The sequence below is a fragment of the Nicotiana tomentosiformis genome, chromosome 6 (assembly GCF_000390325.3).
Source record: "Nicotiana tomentosiformis chromosome 6, ASM39032v3, whole genome shotgun sequence".
In the NCBI taxonomy this organism is placed as follows: Eukaryota; Viridiplantae; Streptophyta; class Magnoliopsida; order Solanales; family Solanaceae; genus Nicotiana; species Nicotiana tomentosiformis.
In genome coordinates, this window is record NC_090817.1 from 24,999,353 (window position 1) to 25,019,831 (window position 20,479).

The 20,479-nt window shown below is 34.8% G+C and overlaps 2 protein-coding genes and 1 long non-coding RNA gene across 4 annotated transcripts; 1 reads left to right on the forward strand and 2 right to left on the reverse strand.

Moving 5' to 3' along the window:
* Positions 1 to 4,582: 4,582 nt before the first annotated feature.
* Positions 4,583 to 7,562, reverse strand: LOC104116268 (uncharacterized). The gene is made up of 2 exons (XM_009627095.3): positions 7,238 to 7,562; positions 4,583 to 5,047 (listed from the first exon to the last, which is right to left on the reverse strand). Exons 1-2 carry the CDS (start codon positions 7,461 to 7,463, stop codon positions 4,734 to 4,736), a joined length of 540 nt encoding a protein of 179 aa, XP_009625390.1. The 5' UTR covers positions 7,464 to 7,562; the 3' UTR covers positions 4,583 to 4,733.
* A 222-nt stretch (positions 7,563 to 7,784) lies between these two features.
* On the forward strand, positions 7,785 to 11,155 carry LOC104116267 (uncharacterized). The gene is made up of 2 exons (XR_690818.3): positions 7,785 to 8,394; positions 10,878 to 11,155. It is a non-coding gene; the product is annotated as an uncharacterized lncRNA (long non-coding RNA).
* A 1,977-nt stretch (positions 11,156 to 13,132) lies between these two features.
* On the reverse strand, positions 13,133 to 18,166 carry LOC104116266 (uncharacterized). 2 transcript variants are annotated; one of them, XM_009627093.4, is made up of 9 exons: positions 18,149 to 18,166; positions 17,988 to 18,042; positions 16,688 to 16,790; positions 16,196 to 16,291; positions 14,914 to 16,083; positions 14,766 to 14,829; positions 14,413 to 14,552; positions 13,999 to 14,310; positions 13,133 to 13,640 (listed from the first exon to the last, which is right to left on the reverse strand). In XM_009627093.4, exons 2-9 carry the CDS (start codon positions 18,032 to 18,034, stop codon positions 13,341 to 13,343), a joined length of 2,232 nt encoding a protein of 743 aa, XP_009625388.1. In that variant the 5' UTR covers positions 18,035 to 18,042; positions 18,149 to 18,166; the 3' UTR covers positions 13,133 to 13,340. The 2 variants fall into 2 exon arrangements, with proteins under 2 accessions (XP_009625388.1, XP_009625389.1); XM_009627094.4 differs by lacking the exons at positions 17,988 to 18,042; positions 18,149 to 18,166 and adding an exon at positions 16,998 to 17,960.
* Positions 18,167 to 20,479: the final 2,313 nt, after the last annotated feature.

The window sequence follows — 20,479 nt, forward strand, 5'->3', positions numbered from 1 at the left end:
ATTCTCTGAATTTCTCATGAATCTTCTTCTATTGTTCATTATGTTATCGTCGGAACGAAATCTGAAATTCTCATGATGTCGACCATTATCATCTCACTCAGTCCCTAATTCATGTTTAGTTTATCTTGTTTACCAGCCTATACTGATTTCTATTACTCTGGGTTTAACTTTTCCTTCTGGTAGTCGCGTTGGAGTCACAAACTTATTTCTCGAAATGAGAATATGACTTTATGACCTATATTCTTTTGTCGTCTCAAGGCCTGTCACCTCTCGTCTTTTCCTTCACTTGATTATAGACTCCGTAATACTGTCATTTTTTGATCTACCGTTGTCATCCATGTATACCATCTTACTCATAATGCTTCATTAACTCTCTTCTTATTTTCCGCTAACATTTATGTCTATCACTTTATTCTAAAAACTCGAACAAGACATTCTTTTGCCTAATATTCTTTCTCTACTAGGGACGGGAGCACTACTAAGGTAATATTTATTTATTCAAGGCTTCCAGTGCCTATCTTTGTAGTACTCATATCTATCACACCATATGGGTATCTCACAGGGAGATCTATTAGCACATTTGCAATGTCCTTTGGAAATGTTAACTAACGCAAACAATCCATCCACCATTTTGGGTCACTCTAACCCCAGCCGGATCATGATATCTGTCCTTCTCTTAACTATTTCTGTTAGCCCCCATAGGGCATAACTAAGATGGGTGTGGCCATTTGTACATACCTCTGTTACAGTTGAAGATAACACAAAATGCTTATATTTCGCTGCCGGAATGTAATATTAATAATCTTCATTAACTGGGTACCTCGTGCCCTTCTTCATCTTACTTCTTTTACTTGTTGTAACTTGTATATTCTGATTCTCTCATTGCTTTTCACCATATGGGTGAATAGATATTCTTGCCTTAAGGCTCCTTGTCAAGAAGCTTACGCATATTGGTACACACCTGATCTGCTGAAGACCTTACATTTACTCGTCATCAGCATGATGCTAAATTGAGTTCCTATTACTCAACTCTTCCACAGCCACATTCAATCCCTTACAAACCGCCTTTCTAGATGTATGCATCGTCGTATTATGAATAAGATAGAATTTAGGAAATTAAGTTCTTACAACTGAGCTCTACCACACGATCTAGAATAAGAAGAAAGAGTGACAGTCCTAAATGCCCTGTAGCCTCCTGCTTATAAGTGTGGTGCACAACACACCCATAAACAAGACTCGACTAGACACGGCTTGCAAACTCCCTAGGATAAAAATGCTCTGATACCACTTCTGTCACGCCCCGAACCTGGGGGGGCGAGACTGGCACCCGGTGCCTCACCTATCCTTGCGTACCAACTTGCGACTAAGGGACTCTGAACATATAATATCATACTTTGGCCATGGGCCATATTGCAAGACAATTTGCGAACGCCGACTAAACATCAATATAAAGTTGGGCCGACAAGGCCGTCATAACTACTACAGCTGGCAAACCAACAAAATATACATACAAGGCTTACAAGCCCAACATGCTGCACTAACTGATAGGATATGTCTACAAGCCTCTACTGATGGATGTACTGTGATCGGAACAGGATCCCGACCTATCCATAACACACACACACATATATATACACACACACACACACACACACATATATATATATATATATATATATATATATATATATATATATATACACACACACACACACACACACATATATATACACACACACACACACACACACAAGATGTACGTAAAACTCTAGATCCGGCAGCTCCGAAGGACGCAGAGCTTACCGATCAAGCTGAACTCGGGCAACACCTACTGAGGAGGTCTACTCGTCTGTCTGCCTGAACCTGCACGCATGAAATGCAGCGTCCCCGGCAAAAGGGACGTCAGTACGAAATAATGTACCGAGTATGTAAAGCAACAAAATAACTGAAAGCTAAAATTGAACTAATAATATAATAACTAAAAGTAACTGGGAGTCAAAGATAATATGAAGATATACTCACCTGCTGACTCAACTCTCTCAATATAGTAAGTAAAATAGTTGTCCGGACTTATAAGGCTCGGTATATATATAACCGCCCTGCCGTAGTAGGCTCGCTCATAGGCGCTCGGCCATACTAGGCTCTGTATCTCGGCCAACTGGACTCACTCATAGGCGCTCGGCCACATTAGGCTCGGTATATAACTTACCATCTGATCAGAGGTTGCCCAATAGGGGCCTGCCCATCGATTATAGCTCGATGGTAATGAAAATACTGTAATACTGTATATATAGGCTCTCTGCTCTCTTGACTGGAAGAAGACAATACTCAATTGAATATGAAGTCCCGATAAGAGAGAATACTATAACTTATGAGACTAGAAAAATGTACATAAATTCCGAAATATGAATTTCTCTTTATGTCTCGTTATCAATCACATGTAGTTATTGGATCATACCAAAATGAAGAAAGGTTTAGCCTTAACATACCTGAGCCAATTCTCTTGATAATAACTCTAATATACGTCAATTGCGACAACACGTAACAACGAATCAAAGTAGAAAAAAATCTGTATGATGTTCTTGAGAAAGATTGCACCGTACTCCTTTAGAATCGCAAAATTCCGTTGCTAATTTTCTAAGAAGTCTCGTATGAATTGAAGTAACTTACGTTACTATTTTATATGATCTTGGATGAAATTTTCTTGGTGAAGTTTTCCATCCTCAATTAGCAAGCCTAACATCCAATCTAATGAGATAAGAAGTTTCTTTAATTAGTAGATTGTGGGCCCCACTTCATGTGGTGACTTAGCCACATAAACCTCTAATTTTGCCACTTTACCATACAACTTAAGTGTCACTAATATGGGCGTAGGTTTGCTGCCACGTTTTTGGCTTGTTTAAGAAGATCATTTGCTGCCAAGTTTCTATAGCCCAAGTGGATGATGTCCCCTAAAAATATCTCACTTAAATATTTCACCAAATATTTTTTTTTTTCAAATTCTACATTTTCCACTAAAATTAATAATTAACCCCCTCCCAACATAATTAGGTAATATCTTAATTCACTTAAAATACTAATCACTTTTAACATACTTTATACACCTTACTATCATGGTCATGTGGTACCTTGTATGACACTAGTCTATAAATACGGGGTATTATAGCTCGGACCGTATTTTATCCCAAAATGACAAACTTCGACGAAACTCATTTCCTTTGATTCGCTTACCCTCTCACCTTCACGAATTTACTCATCACTTATTTGAAATAGCGTAATACTTATAATCTCAAATAATCTCATTCCCGAGCTTACGTCGATTAGCTTATGACGAAACTTTATCGTACGAGAATGGGGGATGTAATATCTCATTTCCAAGCTTATATCAATTTACTTATGGCGTACTTTCACGTACGAAAACATACATGGGGTGTAACAGTTTTGTCCCACCGGGTTTTCCTTGCAAGGTTTTTAACGAGGCAACCAAAAGGCGTATTTCTAAACATGTATACTCTTTTTCCTTCACTAGGATTTTTTTTCCCATAGGGTTTTTTCCTAATAAGGTTTTAACGAGGCACATTATCTATGGACATCCAAGGGGGAATGTTATAAGAAAAATCAAATTATGGTGGATGTCTACTCTTCCTCCATGATCTTCTCCAATGCTTAATGACATATTCAATGACATATTTCTATGCTTAATGACATATTCAATGACATATTTTTTTCATTTTTCATGCTTATATAAAGGCCTTGTAATAGATAAGAAAATACACACAATTGAAGAAGAAAATCTCTTCCTTCTCTCTATCTCCATTTCTTGTTCATGTTTGACTAAATTACTTTTATTTCATAACAACATTTCTTGTTCATGTTTTACTAAATTGCTTTTATTTTATAACAATTATAACATTAACGAAATTAAGGTAGAGAGGTTATTATATATGTCACAAAAGCTGGGTATGTAAGAATCAAGGAATAACAAGAAAAAAGGCGTTAGTCCAATGGTCGAAGACTAGAGGGGTTTTAAAGGAGTAGGCACGGCTTAGAAGTAATAACATATTCTCAGCAGTCAGCAGCCAATTCTGCTTTGCTATTGCGTTAGCAGTTAGCACTATCATTATATATTATACACATCAGGATTCATAATCAGTGAGTTTAGCATGAGTTTAATCTTATTATATGCATAATTTGCATATATACACATAATTCGAATTAAAAAGAAAAACAACAGATTGACTCAAACCAATAGGACCTGACCAAAAAATCGCCTTTGTATGTATAATATATTGGACTACAAACTACAGTCTTAGTGCCTCCAGGATGTTCCAGGTAGCTCAGAAAAGTTAAGACATTCTAGAAACATTGAATGTCCAAACTTATGTAGTTAACACCCTCTATTGATTGGTACAGAGAGTACTGAAAGAACCAGCAATGGCGGACAGTGAGGAAAGAGCAGCCACACTTTCTTTTTCTTCCAAAATTGCAGTGTTTTCAGTAAGCTTCAGTAAATGAAGCCATCATTGACACAAAAATACGAGTAAATGAGTCAGTTATATTTTAGAAACATAGATAACTAACATAATGCCAAAGAGGAAACATAGCATAACACAACTATATACAGGCGCATCCCAGGTTGATCATGTCAATTCTTGCCGCGCCAAAGGCAAAGAGTGAATTATAAATAAAAGATGGTTAAAATTCTCATAGAACATATCTACATATGTAACATTTTACAAGAATTTTTCTATGGAAGTCGTCAAGGTAGTTTTGGGGACTGCACCAATAACTGTATCTTTCTTCTCTCCGTCCTTGAAAATCATGACTGTTGGAATACTTCGGATCCCATATCTGGTTGCAATGGCAGGACTTTCATCTGTGTTCACCTTGTAGAATTTAAACTTGCCAGCAAATTCCTGTGCTAGTTCGTCAACAGTAGGGTGAATCATTCGGCATGGTCCACACCACGGAGCCCAAAATTCAACTAGAACAGGCACATCAGACCCAATCACAAGTGACTCCCATGTTTGATCAGTAACAGGAGGCACTGCATTTTCCAGTGACCATGTTAAACAAACAAAGAAGCTGACAAAATAACGGAGACGCTGAGAAAGCAACGGCTTTAGCAGCCTGAGATGTTTTGTGTCATGCTAATACACAGCAACCAAAAATTACCAATATAATGAAACTGATGCATTATATTAGTTATTAGTCCTTTTTTTTTAAAAAATATATTAGTTATTTCTCCTTGTAAGCAGTTAGAAGGCCGCCGACAAATTTGACAGCATACAATGATTTTTTTTAACTAGGACAATTTATATAACAAGTGCAGCCCCTGCACTCTTTCACACAAAAAATAGTCATTCATCCCCTCCCTTTTGGGTGAAGAATGAAGAGAAGCATGGTATGAAGCAAACTATACGGATTCCTGAAATCTGAAGTAGCTCCACAACGTCAAAGAGAAAGTATCAGAGTATCTCAGCAATAATTGCTTAGTGATGTAAGCCATAGGAGTTTGAGTATTTGACAGCACGCCGGTACTAGTTTCTAAATTTTTCAAAGAATTATGTCATCACGAGCAATCAATATGCTAGCAAATAAGTACTTTTAAGAAGGTATGTGAAATTAGCAACTTCTTTAGGGAAAGAAAGCAAAGAGGCATTGTCTTATGACATTCAATTTGGGCTCAACCAAAAGATCTTTCAAAAACAATGGTAACATAGTGTTCTTCGTCCACATTTTCCTCTCTTTTTCTTCTTTATTTTCTTCACGCAGATATTATCGATTTATTAATATTAGTTTGTGAGCTTTGTAAGGGATGTTTAACACAAGTTAAAAACGGACCTTGGATGAAAGTTCTGGTACTTAAACAATATGAAGTATAGTTTAAGAGTCTTAATTATTTCCTCAAAAGTAAAGAGCCAACGCAATAAATTGCCATCTTTTCGATCCATTATCTTTTTGAGGTAAATACTTGATTGACTGATAGATACTTCCCCCTCGATTTAGAAGTAATACACTCTACAGAGATCAATTGACCAGTACTCATGGTTTCTAGAAAAATCCACTTTAGTTCAAGAAAGCAAAGCAAGCATACTTGAAAACCACTCCAAATTATAATAGCTCTATGCAGAAAAATCACTAAGCAAATTGCAAGTTCTTGTTTCGCTTCTATTGCAATACTACTAGGAAAGAGCAGTCGGCAAGCAAAATATTCAAGCACCAAAGTTCAGCACTCTGTTTTTAGTTGAAAGTGGCAATGACTCAATCTTCAAAGTCGAAGTTATATGACAATGTAGAGCTCAGTATCCAAAGAAGACACAAATGGTACTCTATTTTTGGTTGTCTCGCTACTCATGCTCGCATAGCAACAAGCATTTTCAACTAAACTAACAAACAAGTCCAACACCCAAAAGGCCAACATATACACTAGATTAAAAAGCCATACTTATTCGGAGTTAGAGATCATCTAATTGACCTCCTTTTCAGAGTCATTAAATTTCTTTCTTTTACTTATATTTTGCTCAAGCTGCTTAAACGAGTAGATGTTACTAGCCTTTACACTCTCCAAATTAATTCTCCCATGGCTTATTTAGTGATGTAAGCCATAAGAGTTTAAATTTTTCAAAGAATTATGTCAATCGTAGAAACTTGATTTACTCTTTGATATGCAGTTGAATATTCAACCCGAATGTCCTGGAACTGATATTCTAATCAATTTTTGAGATTGTAATATTATCTGGTAAAATAATTGACAATGGCAGTTGTAGATGGCTGAATCTCAGTGAATCATGATAGCTAGTGGTAAAGCTAGAAATTTATACAAGAGGGTTTAATTAATACAAGAATGTCACAATTAGGATTTGAACCTGTGACCTAAAGCACCTTCGAACCCCCTCTTATGTCAAAGAGGATCCAACAATTCTTTAAAAATAAATCATTTTTGCCCAATTTGTGTAGCATAATTTTCTAACGAAGAGATTCAATTGAACCCCTTACTTATACCTGGCTCTGCCACAGCGACAGTCTACTCTACCACTTTACAATACTCGTTGGGTATTTAAGCATTTCAACACAACAACAATTACGAGGGTAGTGTGTACCCTTATCGTGGAGGTAGAGAGCTTATCGTGGAGGTAGAGAGGTTGTTTCCAATAGACACTCACTTAGGAAAGCATAAGCACAAAATAGCAATACAATAAACAGTAAATTTAAAGGGAAGACAAGAAATAAAGACCTAGAACGGCAGTGTCCTGAGCCTCACAAACGATTGCTCCTCTACGGGGAACAGATTTAGAAAATGAGCTGAAGGAACGAGTCTGCTGGATCTTAAGCCCCTTGAATACGGAGAATCTAACAGAGGACCGACGGCAGGAGAGGGAAGAACCGGCGACAGGAGCCAACGATGCCGACGGCAGAACAGAGGCGCGAGGAACTGCAATAGTTTCCATTAAACCGGCCATTGAAATGGAAAATTGGTGGATAAAGTCGATCTGTGGCTGAGTGGAGTTTCGGTTTTGGTTTTGGGGGTGATAAAATAATGGATGAGGTGATGATGTGTGTTCTCGTTGATGATTGGATGAGGAGTTAGTGTTCAGCTGTCCACGTGTCTCTTTCACTTTGCTTTCTGGAATTTTTTATCTTTTGTCTTCACTTTTGTGCTAATATAATATTTTTATTTCACATTATTTCTTTTAAAATACCGTAATCTACTACTAATATAAAAGAGGATAAGCAAATACCTAATTTGCCACGTACAAAGCACCGCTTCTAATTTTGTTACAACTTAATTTTATCTCCGCTGCATTGCTTTGCTCTGCTTCTGTTTAGTACCGAGCTGCAGGGCATAACAACAACGATCCAATATAATTTTATTAATGAAGTGTAGAGAGAATAGTGTGTAGAGACTTTACCCGTACCCTGGAATAGAAAGTATGTTTACAATAGATCCTCGATATCCTTCTTTCCAACAACTCCCCAGCATATTGTTTGGGTGATTCGAACTCACAATCTCTTTGTTAGAAGTGGGAGGTGCTTGCTATCCTACCAACCCACCTTGTCAAAAAGCTGCAGGTGTTTGATAAAAATCCTCTTTCGGCTTTTATTGTGTTTTCCTTTGTTCAAAGCTTCATCTATACTTAAATTATGTCCCAAGTGTAAGGAAAAACACCAATTCCTCAAAGTTAAAAACTTCATGCAACAGAACTTGTTGAAACTTTGATACGTTAGCATCCACTTCCAAATAATTCCACATATGTTTGCAATAACTAAAAAACAACGAAAAAAGGAAAGAGGACAGCATGAATTGCCCCAAAAGCCAGCAGACCTCACCTAACAATTCAACGAAATTAAAGCAGTTAGCCTCTTTCAATTCACATCTACCACAAAGAGCAGGTTTATTCTAATCACTCCCGCATTTCATTTTATTCCTGCTTTCTGTTCTACTTTTTCTTCTTCTGCACAGATCTTTAGGGTTTTGGCTTGATTAGCAATCTTTTCTTCAGTTTACTCTTAAGATTAATTCTTTCTTCAGGTTCTATAGTTGCATATTATCTGGATTGAAGCGCATTTGTTATTGTTGCGTTTTAGTATTTGGTGTTATTCACGTCGTATTGGCACCTAAATGATGATTAGTGGTTACAGACTTGTACACTTATGTAGTCATGTGAAAAGGAACCTGAATGTAGTATAAGAAATTGTGAAACTTTGACCTCCAAGATGAAATGACCTTGTTCTTGTCCTAATATTCACAATTCTCTGTGCGGAACTTATTAGGATATCCTATTTATGGTTTTACCTCAATGTACACTGGTGAATTGTTCTTAACCTTGAAAAGATTGGAGTCTTGTGGTTATTTCACTTAATTAGGACGAAGTCATACACAATGACATTAGAACTGATTCAAAGCAAAAGAGGTGGCAGATACAGATTCAAATGGGTTCAACAGGTTGATTTTAACTTAGCATTTTGAATGGGAGCATAGAGATATACGTGAAAATCTCTAATGTTCCATCAAATATTAAAAATTGAACCTACAATGGGAGCAACGATGAATCTTGAATTTGTCTCTGATAGGCTACTCGTCAGCTTGAGTTCTTAACTGAGAGGAAATCAGAGGGCTTCAACACTTTTAGCTTAGGAAATGCTTTGGGTGTTTTCACAGCAGCATGATGTTGTGACTGGTACTGCAAAACAGCATACAACTAATGACTATGCAAAACGCTTGGCTATTGGAGCTTCTGAGGCGGGCTCCTCTTATTCTTGAACTTAATCTTTTACCTTAAACTTTAATTTCAATTTTTTTTTTGGTTGATGTTATATTCTCAGTTCTTTTCATATGCCCGATTTTTCAGTCAGAAGTTGTGGTCAATTCTGCTCTATCATGCCTGGTTAACTCCACATCAGGTCCCTGTTCTACCACTTCATCATTATTCAACCAGATGAATTTTTCTTACTTGATCTCCCTTCAGTTTTGCAAGCTTAAAAGTAGAGCTTGAGAACTAATTGTTAATAAGTTCGTTAAATTTTACACAACAATCACATGTAGATAAAAAATTATTGAAGTTTCAGAAGTTTCTCTGTACATTTTTTTTTCATTCCAAAAGTGACATGTTTGTTCTAACTGGATATCCTATACCTTAGTATCCCCCAAAAGAAATGAGCTTTCGGGAAGTTGGAAATTAGGCATGAGGTCTTAAATAACTCCGAGTTATCTGACACATTGTTCTTTTCCATTTTCTTTCATTCCGTGAATAGTGTACTGTGAATTTCATTACTTCTCGAAATCATGTTATCGACTGCATTTGGGATCAAGTTTTCGGCTGCCTTGGTTTGATCTGTCTGCTCTTTTATATATTTGTTTTTGGATAGAACAACATTGCCAATGGAGTGATATAGTAGTATTTGTAGATAGGTAGATAGTCAAGAGAAAAATATCTTTGTAAGTGGAAAGTAATTAACATTTATACATGTCTAAATAGGATGTTTATTATCCAGTAAGTTAACAAACAAACAAAAATATCGCTTATATCGCGAATATAATAATTTCTGGTTAACCATATTTCCAGAAAAAAGATACTAATCTGGAGTTATACAATGTAAGAAAATCTTTCTTTCTCTTTTGATTTACTTATAGACATTCTCGTTGAAGTTTGAATCTGTATCGCAAACTTTGTTTCTGGTGAACATTCTTATCTAACGAATCTCTTAGGCTAAAGCTGACTGTTTAAATGGATTTGATCCTCTCATATCGTGATTATGTTGTTGCATGTGCAAATATGAAAATATCTATTTGGAAGTCATTAGATTTGCAAGTCTTATACCTGGTGAATTTTGATCTCATCGGACTACATTTTGCAGCTATATTTGAATGTAAAAACCAAATGGTAACCTGACTGAATGGATATTCTTGGAATATGCCACTTCTGTGTCCTCTTCTATTCGGGAAAAAAATAAACTGACGATTTAACATATTGCATCATAGGAAACTACTTACCATCCAACATGCGATGCCTGGCTATGAACATAATTTTCATCTGTTTGTAATATCACAATTATGCATAAGTACTATACTTATAGATAGCTTAGTTTTAGAGGAATTGAAAATCTAAAGCACTCTTGCCAAGGATTAACTAGGAATTGTAATTGTTACGATTTATGTCATCGTAGTATATATCGTAGTTCGTCGTTCTGTCTACTGATTTCATTGCATATTCTAAAGACCAACTCTTTCAAATGTTTACATGGGGAGCAGCCCATGTACATGTAGCTTGTGACTCTGCCCTGCTCAAGCTTGATTAACCTTCTGGTAAATAATTTATGTCTAAATTCGTTACCCTCGATATATAACTTTTTTGTTTTTTATTTTATTTTTACAGTAAGCTTTTGTGCAGAATGGAAATCAAATGTAGTACTGAAAGTGCAAAAGAGATTCAACTTTAGATGTGTTCAGTGTGGATTCTCCGTCACAACACCCAACAATATCTGCCTCAAGAAATTCGTCCATCATACTCTTTCCTTTTTATTATGTTTTAAAAAAATGACTTTTTAATATTTATAGATAATTTACCTTTAAACTTTCTATAATGACATTGATTTGTAGCTACAGAAATGTATTTATTTGAAACACATTATGCACTTTCCTTTTTTAGGTGTAGTTGCTGCTTCTGCTATTCATTTTGATAATTTCGACATGAAATAAAAATATTCATGAATCTGCTGACGTGAAGCTTCGTCCAGCCGTTGGGCCCGGGCTAAGCTCGGGCATAACTCACTAGTAACTAATAAGTATACATTAAGCCTTTTTAAAAAAACTTGGCGTACTTCCTTTTTAGTCAATTTCAAACTTTTTTTTATATTTAAAAAATAATCTAATTTTAAATTTTTATTTTACTTTAATAAAATAATTTATTGTTAAAAAAAGTTCCCATGCATATTTTAAATCATATTATTTTCAAAGTCAATCTATTTCATAAATTTCATGTGTAATCGGATATGAATGGACGAGAATAGTGCAGAATACAGTGTATTAGTAATGCAGTGATTAGTAATGCATGAGTTAGTAATGCTAGCATTAGTTATGCAGATATTATCTCTTATAAACTATTTGGTGTGGTGTATTAAAAATTATAATGCATTGCATAATTTTTAAGAAAAATAATTGTTTACAAAAATGCCCTCCATATTCTCTAGCTTTAAGGGACTTTAAGAACAATTTTGTCTTTAACCATACTAATGCATGCATTAATAGCCTTGGTATTACTAATGTCATGGTTTTCTATGCATTACTTATACATAGGCTAATATCAAGTATGATGTATAACTAATGCAAGTATTAGTTATACATAGGTTGAAAAAATATACCAAACAAGGTATTAGTAATGCACAAAGCTAATGCTTGCATTATTTTTTCTAATACCTCCTACCAAACGACCCCTCAATGCTAACACGTGTTATAGAAATATTATTATTCCCTATAAAATAACTTTAATTAATTAACTAAAGGCAAACTTACACAAATTTATAGTGGATTTAGTACCACGAAGGCACAAAAATGTCTTTCCGTATATGGTTAGTGAGTTGAAATATTTTTCAAAAAAACAAATTAGATAAGATATTTTCAATATGATTATGTTCCTAACCAAATGGAGACACTAGAGTTTGACGAATTTTATATTCGAATTGGTCAAAGTATGCCTTTGAACTATACGTAATTGAGCAAATTTGTTCATCATTAATACTTTGGCATATACATGCCCTGTGTCCAATACTTGCTCCAAATATGACTTTATTTTAAGTGGCGCCATATAAAAGATATATTTGGTCTCACGCGCATACTTTGAAGGTATATTTGGTCTCACGCGAATACTTTGAGGGCATATTTGGCTCATTAAAGTTCTTAAACTTTTACGTTATTGAGTTATCTCGTTTGATTCATGACAATGTACTATAAATTTGTAATGATAAAATCCTCCTCAAATCAATTGATTTCCGCCTGTAAGTCTCAAACACGAACAAAGAGAAGCAAAGTATAGAAAAAGCTAAACTATTTTGTTGGAAAACATATATCAATAAATGTCTCAACGGCCTCATATGCCTCAAAATACCACTAACTAGCCATTTTCAACATCATAACAATAAAAACTAATACAATAGACAAGCCTAGCCACTATAGGCAATAATTAAATCAACTATATCAATCAAGTATGTCAAATCTCAACTCAATAGCAAAAAGTAAAGCATAAAAACAAAATACAATACAAGAGAACTATATAGGTTTCTCTTCGAACAAAATGGTTTAAGTTTTCTACACTTTATTTCTCTTTTTTGAAGGAAATCAATCGATTTGATAGGTAGTTTATTATTACAACCTTTCACTTTATTGCGTACATCTATCCTCCATATGACGCCGTTTAAAATAAAGGCATATTTGGAGAAAATATTGGACGGCAGGGACATGTTTGAGCCAATGTATCAACGATGAACAAATTCGCTTAATTTCACATACTTCAAGGGAATATTTAGACCTTTTCCATTTTATATTTAATGTCTATAGACAAAGCCAGAAACAAAAGAAAGAACGGTTGAGACTTGAGTACGCTACAAAATTGTAGCAACAATCATGAGCTAAAGCTAAACAAAAAAGTAATTTGATCGATTAGTTGTATAAACTGTCATAACAGCCATATACAAAATATCACCAAAAAACATGGAGACTCGGCTGCATGATGCAAGTTCAAAACTAGTTTGTCAACATTAGGTATAACAATGTTTACTTTTTTAATTGTGGTGTCCGGGCTAGTTTACGCGCACCTCTACTAATATCTTCAGTCTATATATGGTCAGCAGCTCTCTATGTTAACTGGTGGCGCTACTCCAGTTGACGCCTTTTGTGCCAAGGGAAGAAATTTGTCACAATCCTTTGCGCCAATATTTGTAAATGCATCTACAAGTGTCTGGGTGAATCCAGCCAACATGGCCTTAAAACCCTGTGAGCAACTTTTTTTGTCACCTTCAACAGCATCCAGAACACATCCTCTAACAAGGCTACCTACTTGAGCACCATCCATATATGCTTTACATGCCACAAGAATATCATGACAACTTTGAAAGTAATGCCCTACAACAAAATCCTCAAAATGCTGCAGCAAGAGAGAGTAGTTGATTTAAGACCAAAGCCACAAGACAACTAGTATTTTATCAAGAAAATCAAGTTGCGTGGTCACTGAGCTTTACCCATTATAACTACACCTTGATTGGTAAGTAGTCGTTATAGTGGTAAAGTCTTGACTTTATTGTCATAGTGAATAAAACCCAGTTTGCTTAATGTGACAAAATAATTTTGTACTTTTACCTTTTTAGTGACTAAAACTCAGTCACTTTACTGTTATAGCTGACAAAGTTCAGTAATCGTATTTAAAATTAACTCCAAGAAAATAATGTCATAAAGCATAATTGAAAAGCTTATATAGTAATAGATGGTCATGAACAAACATATACCTGTGGTGGTCGCCTCATACAGTAAACCATTGTTTTGAGATGTAAAATGAAAATGCTCTCATTATATTGTACTGAGCAATTTTCCCCCATGGCTGATCCACTCATCTTTGCATATCCAGGCTCATTGAAATAGGGCTTTGCATTCAAAATTAGCCCTTGTATGGAAACCAAAACTTGTAGCATAGTTGATTCACCAGGGATCCATTTCTCCTTCGCTCTACCGCCCCATGTGTTGAGAAGGCTCAGGCACACTTTTCCACATTCATACAAGTTCGGATTGATACGAAGACCAAAAGAATGATAGTGTACATGCTGGAAACAATAGTTAGGAAAGCGTTAGACTTTAGGTAGAAAAAGGGAAAATTATAACATTTTCACAGATAAAATAAGACATCTTGATAGGTAGACACATACTGGTGGAGCATTGGGATAGTTGCTAGGGAAGAAAACATCAAAGAAGAAAAGGCCATCATGGTACGGAGTTCCATCAGCTCCAATAATCACTGCCCTCAACAGATCCATTCTTGTTTCATACACCCGGACAAATATGGTATCTGCTCATGAAAAGGCGCTCAAGTGAGTGTCATTACAAAAAATATACACCAGGCAAGTTTTTTTTTATCTCTAATTCACATTATCGCTGAGCTCCTCAAAAAATAATTACTTAGACAAATTTATGAGCATGTAATTCAATGGCTTGATGATAAAAACAATCATCACAGACCAGGTAGAAATGCTATGGAAGACAAAATAATTGCTCATATTACCAGGCAGATCTTTCTCCAGTATCTTCCATTCCTCCTGTATTCTCTTGGCGCAACTCTTAGAGGCCTACAGCAAAGTGACAAATATTTAGTAATAAGATGAAGCACAAGTAATCAAAATTATTAACCACATGTTTTCAGTTATGCCAACCTGGTTGTCAAGGGATGCAAGTCCAGAAAAGAAATGGTCCGAATGATCTTGAACAGTATCAAATTTTTTGAAGAGACGGAAATTCTTCAGACTTTCACCTAAATCTCTACGCTGTCCCTCACTAGAAACTGATCCAGACTGAATTGATGAACTCTCTGTAGTAGTTACACTCTCGTGCAGACCCTGAGTCCAGAGTGTATGATCCATTTCCTGAGGGAAATAGTACGTAGGACCTGGTGCGAGAACAGATCCCGAATAAATCTGTTGCTGAGGGAAATAGTTCATAGCATCTGTTGTGAAAATAACCCCCGGATGAACCTGTTGCAGAGGGAGAGAGTTCAGACCACCTTTTGGGAGCATATATGCCGGATGCACCTGTTGCATAGGGAGAGAGTTCATACCACCTGGTGCGAGCATAGACCCTGAAGAAGCTGGAGCAGTTGTCATATTAAAGGGTAAATTTGTCCAACCAGACATTTGTGGAGGTACAAATTGAACTTCAGGGAAATGAGATACACCAGGTATAGATTGAGTATGCCAACTGTCAGAGGCAGTTCCCTCGAAAAAACGAAACTTCCTTTTAAAAGAAGATCCTTGAGCATTAAAAGATTTTCCTGCCCCAAGTGTTAGGTTTGTAGAACCACTTTGTTCTTTACAACTTGTCTCTTGTAACTTTCCTTTGGCAGAAAGTCTACTCTTGCAAAAAGCAGGTCCCAGAGACGAGGAAGATAGCTCAAATGGCGTAGGCTGACTAACAGGAGTTGAGCCATACCATGAAGTGGACTGGTGCCTTAGTACCTTAGGGGCTTCGTTTCCAAAAGGAAAACTCATAGCTTTCGAAGCGGATGATGTGGACCATGTGGTTGTAGCGGTTGGCGCCATTTTAGCTTCAGCAGGACCGGACATCCACGGGATTGGAACCTCAACACCAGGTGGAATATCCATATGATCAAAATGTGATTGCATAATGGCATACTCCGTAAGCGCTGGGTCATCAAAATACATGTCTGTATGCACATCATCTCCATAATATAGGTCAGCGCCAAAATCATCTCCAATGATTAGACCATCTGATTCTGAAGGGCAGTGCTTCTTCGAAGACTGAACTTGATCTACTGATCCACTATCTGCTGAACCACCATGACCAAGGGAAAGTTCGAGCAAAATTTCCTGCGAAAGATGAGAATCTACAAATTAGCCCCCGAACAGAACACACATAAAACATAGAGGTAGCCAGTACTTTGCCAAGATCCTTGTAATAACTACTGGCAATTCTAGTTACCTTTCCTTTGCTACTAGATTCAGTATTCCCATCAATAAACATTGCATCACTATGACCTCCTTCCATGTCAACATCTATTATTTCACGGTGAATAAACTACAAAATGAACACGATTCATCAGCATTAGTACCATGTCCTACAATAAAGTGCTTACCCCTGAAATCTATAACCTCTAGAAAAACAAACAATAAAGATTCAAATCAAAACATCTATTAATGTTTTGAATTTTCTCAAACTCTTGCAAAGGTACAACAAGTTGGCTTTCCTTTGCTAGGTTGTGTGCATATTTCCCTGTTTAAAGGAAATGCTAAGTGAAAACCAACAGCATCAAGATTTTCTCTCCCACAACTTCATCAAACTCAACTTGACTTCAGTATTTCCAAGAAGAGACACATGACTTTTGCACTATATAATCAAACTTTTTATTGTGATCAAGAAATCATATGCCAAAGCCAAAGCTTTAAGAAGGAACCAAAGAACAGAAATTTATACCTCCTTTTGATTAACAGACTCTGATTTTGAACTCCAACTGATAGAGGGCGAGACATCCACCATCTGCCCATCGATTGAACTCCCACTAGGAAACACTCTTTTCCTGTGCATTAATTTCAACAAAATCAAACAGACACACAACGAAAACAAAATAAAAAATAAAAAGAAATAAAATCAAATAGATATGTGTTTCACTTAGAATTCAGGGAAACACTCTTTTTCTGTGCATTAAAACTATCAGAATCACACAGACATAAACGATGAAAACAAAAAAAAAATGAAATGAAAATCAAAAGGGTCTGTGTTTTACTGAAAGCTCTGGAGAAACACTCTTTTCCCCTGTGCTAATAATTACATCAGACCCACATACAGAAAACAAAAATACTTAAAAAAGAGTAACATCAAGTGGGTCTGATTTGCTTTTAGTTCAGGTGAAAGACTCTCTTTGATGTGCATTATTATCAGAATCACACACAAAAAAAAAATTAAATGAAAAACATCAGAAGTCTGTGTGTGCATAAATACCATCAGAATCACAAAAGAAACCAAAAAATAGAAGAAAAACATCAAATGAGGAAAGGTGAAACACTCTTTTCCTATGCATTAGTACCATCCAATTCACACATACCCAGATAAAAAAGGTAAAAAAATAACAGAAAAACATAAAATGTGTATGTGTTTTAAGATGAAACACCATCAGAATAAAAAATAAATTTAACATAAAGAAAGTAGAAAAGTACTTAAAAAAACATCCCATGGGTTTGTGTTAACTGTTATACTCGGAATTCTGGTGAAAGATACTCTTTCTCATGTGTATTAAAATCATTAGAAAATCAACATTAAAGACCCACACAAAGAAAATCAAAGATTAAAAAAACAAAAAAAGACATGATCAAATGGGTCTGTATTTTACTCAAATTTATGAATTTTTCTTTGTATCAACATTTTCAGAATCAAGAAGACCACATAAAGAGAAAACAAAAAATGACAGATAGTCTGTGTTTTACTAAGAATTCTCTTTTTCTATGTATGAACATTATCAGAATCAAAACGAACAACATAAACAAAGATAAAAGAAAAAAGAAAAAAAAAAGATTAATTGACTCTGTCTGTGTTTATTGGAATCCTCTTTTTTTATATGCATGATTAACATCATCAGAATCACAAAAACTCAGATATAAAATCCAAAAAGAAATCATCAAATGGGTAATGCGTTTCACTCATAAAATTCTTTTCCCACAAATCGAACTGTAAAAACCCAGATAAGAAAACGAATAGAAAGACAGTAAGTGAGTGTTACTTTGAATTCTGGGAGATGTATAGAGAAAGTGACGGCGGAGACTCCATTGAATTGACTGTTAGAAAAAAACACAGCTAGGGCTAAGTAATGAGAAAGTGATCAGTTTCTTAAATGGAAATCTGTTTATATTGAGAGTTCCGTTTTTGGGTAGTGAACCTTACACAGAAACAAACTCTGCCGACGTGTCTTCCCCCTTTTGACACGCCTTCGCGCCTTGTTTTGAGTACAACGTCTTATGTCATTGGTAGAATACCCCTGAATTTCGTGTTTATTACGATATCAACACTGTGTTTTTTTCCTTGGGGCCAAAGGAATACATGGGTCCTAGCTGGATTTATCAGCCTTAAGAACTAGCACTACGCAGATGTAAAAATAGGGCGACTACCAATTTTCAGACCTGTAATTCAAAAATAGTCAGTATTTATAATATTATTAAAAAATAACTATTATTTTACTATAATACGGATCGATCTAGCATAATATACTGAAGATTGGTTCATCTGTGTATGAACTTCCAACAAAATGTTAAAACTCTAGCACGCGAAAAGTTCCAGCATAATATACTGGAGATTAGAGCACCTGTGTATGAATTTCCATCATATTATACTGGACCGGTATATTATACTGGAACTCCAATACATTATGCTGGAATATTTTCCGGATTTTGAACAATGTTTTCGTTTAGATTTATCTTTATATGAAAAATGGCTAAATTTCGATTACTTTTGAAACTATGACTATTTTTTAATTACCACTTATAAGTCTGACTATTTTTGAATTTCTCCCCGATGCAGATAGATACTTGTTCCACTACCTTTTACTTGTTCACTATACTAAAAATACATTTTTACTTTTACTTGTCTATACTAAATTAAGAGAAAGATAATCCTTTTTTTCTTATTTTACCCTTAACATTAATTACTCATTTCTCAAAAATTTTGGAAATATTATCATTATTATGGATAAATGGTAAAATATATACTTCATTTTCTTTTCCTAAAAGGAGTGCAAAAGTCAAAAGTAAATTGCGGGAGAAATTCTTTTTTTCTTATTCGATGTTCGTTTTATGCTTTTGGCACGATCGATATAGATTGTCCCGATTTAGAGATAAAGTGCTTCTATCCATAAGTGTATTGGATTTTAAGAAAATAGATGCATTATTACAAAGATGTATATCTATAATATATTTGATGGATTTAATATTTAAAGCCCGATTGGTTTAGCTGATTTAAAGTAGCTAATAAAATCAAGTACCGAAAAATACTTTTATATGTTGAAAATGATTAAATAAATAAGCAATTACGTGTTTGGATATAACGGCTGAAATTAATAATAAACAGTTGAAATATTTAGAAAAAAAATATTGATAAGTATTTTCTTATATTGTAATGACTTAATTACCCTGACTAATAAAAATAATTATACAAGATTTTGAATTCGAAGTTGATACAAGTACATTGATTTATGATTTTACATATGGTTAAAAATGATTAAATAAGATTATTTTCAATAAATATTTACTTTATATTTAATAGAACAATAAGCTAAAATATACTGGGAGATGATTATTACAGCACGTCTTTCATTACTAACACAATGCATATAAAGATAAATAATTGGGTTCATATTTTATTACAAAACATAAGAGAAGTTTAAACACTACTATAAAACAACCACGTTTTCAAAGACATGAAGAAGGCCTATTAATAAAACAAAGAATTCCATAACTCAAATCAATTTGATTGATTTTAATAGTGAGGAACTTCCTATAGTTCTTGATGTTTGGGAAAGAAGCCCCGAAAAATATGGCGAAGTGAAGTCAAGGAAATTATTAGTTAGGCGTTTTAGTAGTTCGGGATTATAAAATAATACTCTATCTATTTCAATTTATTTGAACTTATTTCTTTTTTAGTCCGTGCAAAAAAAATGACCTTTTTTCCTTATTTGAAAATAATTTATCTTTATACAATGATTTATAGCCACACAAAATATATGTGACTCATTTTATACCACAAGTTCAAAAGTCTTCTCTCTTTTCTTAAACTTCGTGCCCAGTCAAATGGGTTCACATAAATTGAAACGGAGGGAGTATTAGAGATAAATAATAAAAAAATTGATTAAATCAAAATTGCTTATAAGCTGGAAAATTATAAATTGCTTTTGGTTGATTTTGGCTTCTAAGCACTTTACTTATAAGCGCTTTAAGGGTTTACCAAACGCCCAGTTAAGCCAAAAAGTATTTATAAGCTAATTTGAGCAGCTTATAAACTTAGTCAAACACCCTTTTTAGGTTTTCACCATGAAGCAATTACACTTCTAAAATTAGAGGTTCACAATTAATTTTTAAAATAATTTTAGCAAATTTTTTTACATAAAAATCTATATTCCATGTCAAAAATAATGGGACCAATTGAACTCATTGACTATAAGTTGCATCATCCATTTTTTATTAGTTTTAGTATAGATATTTGGTTTAATTATTTAAAATTTTA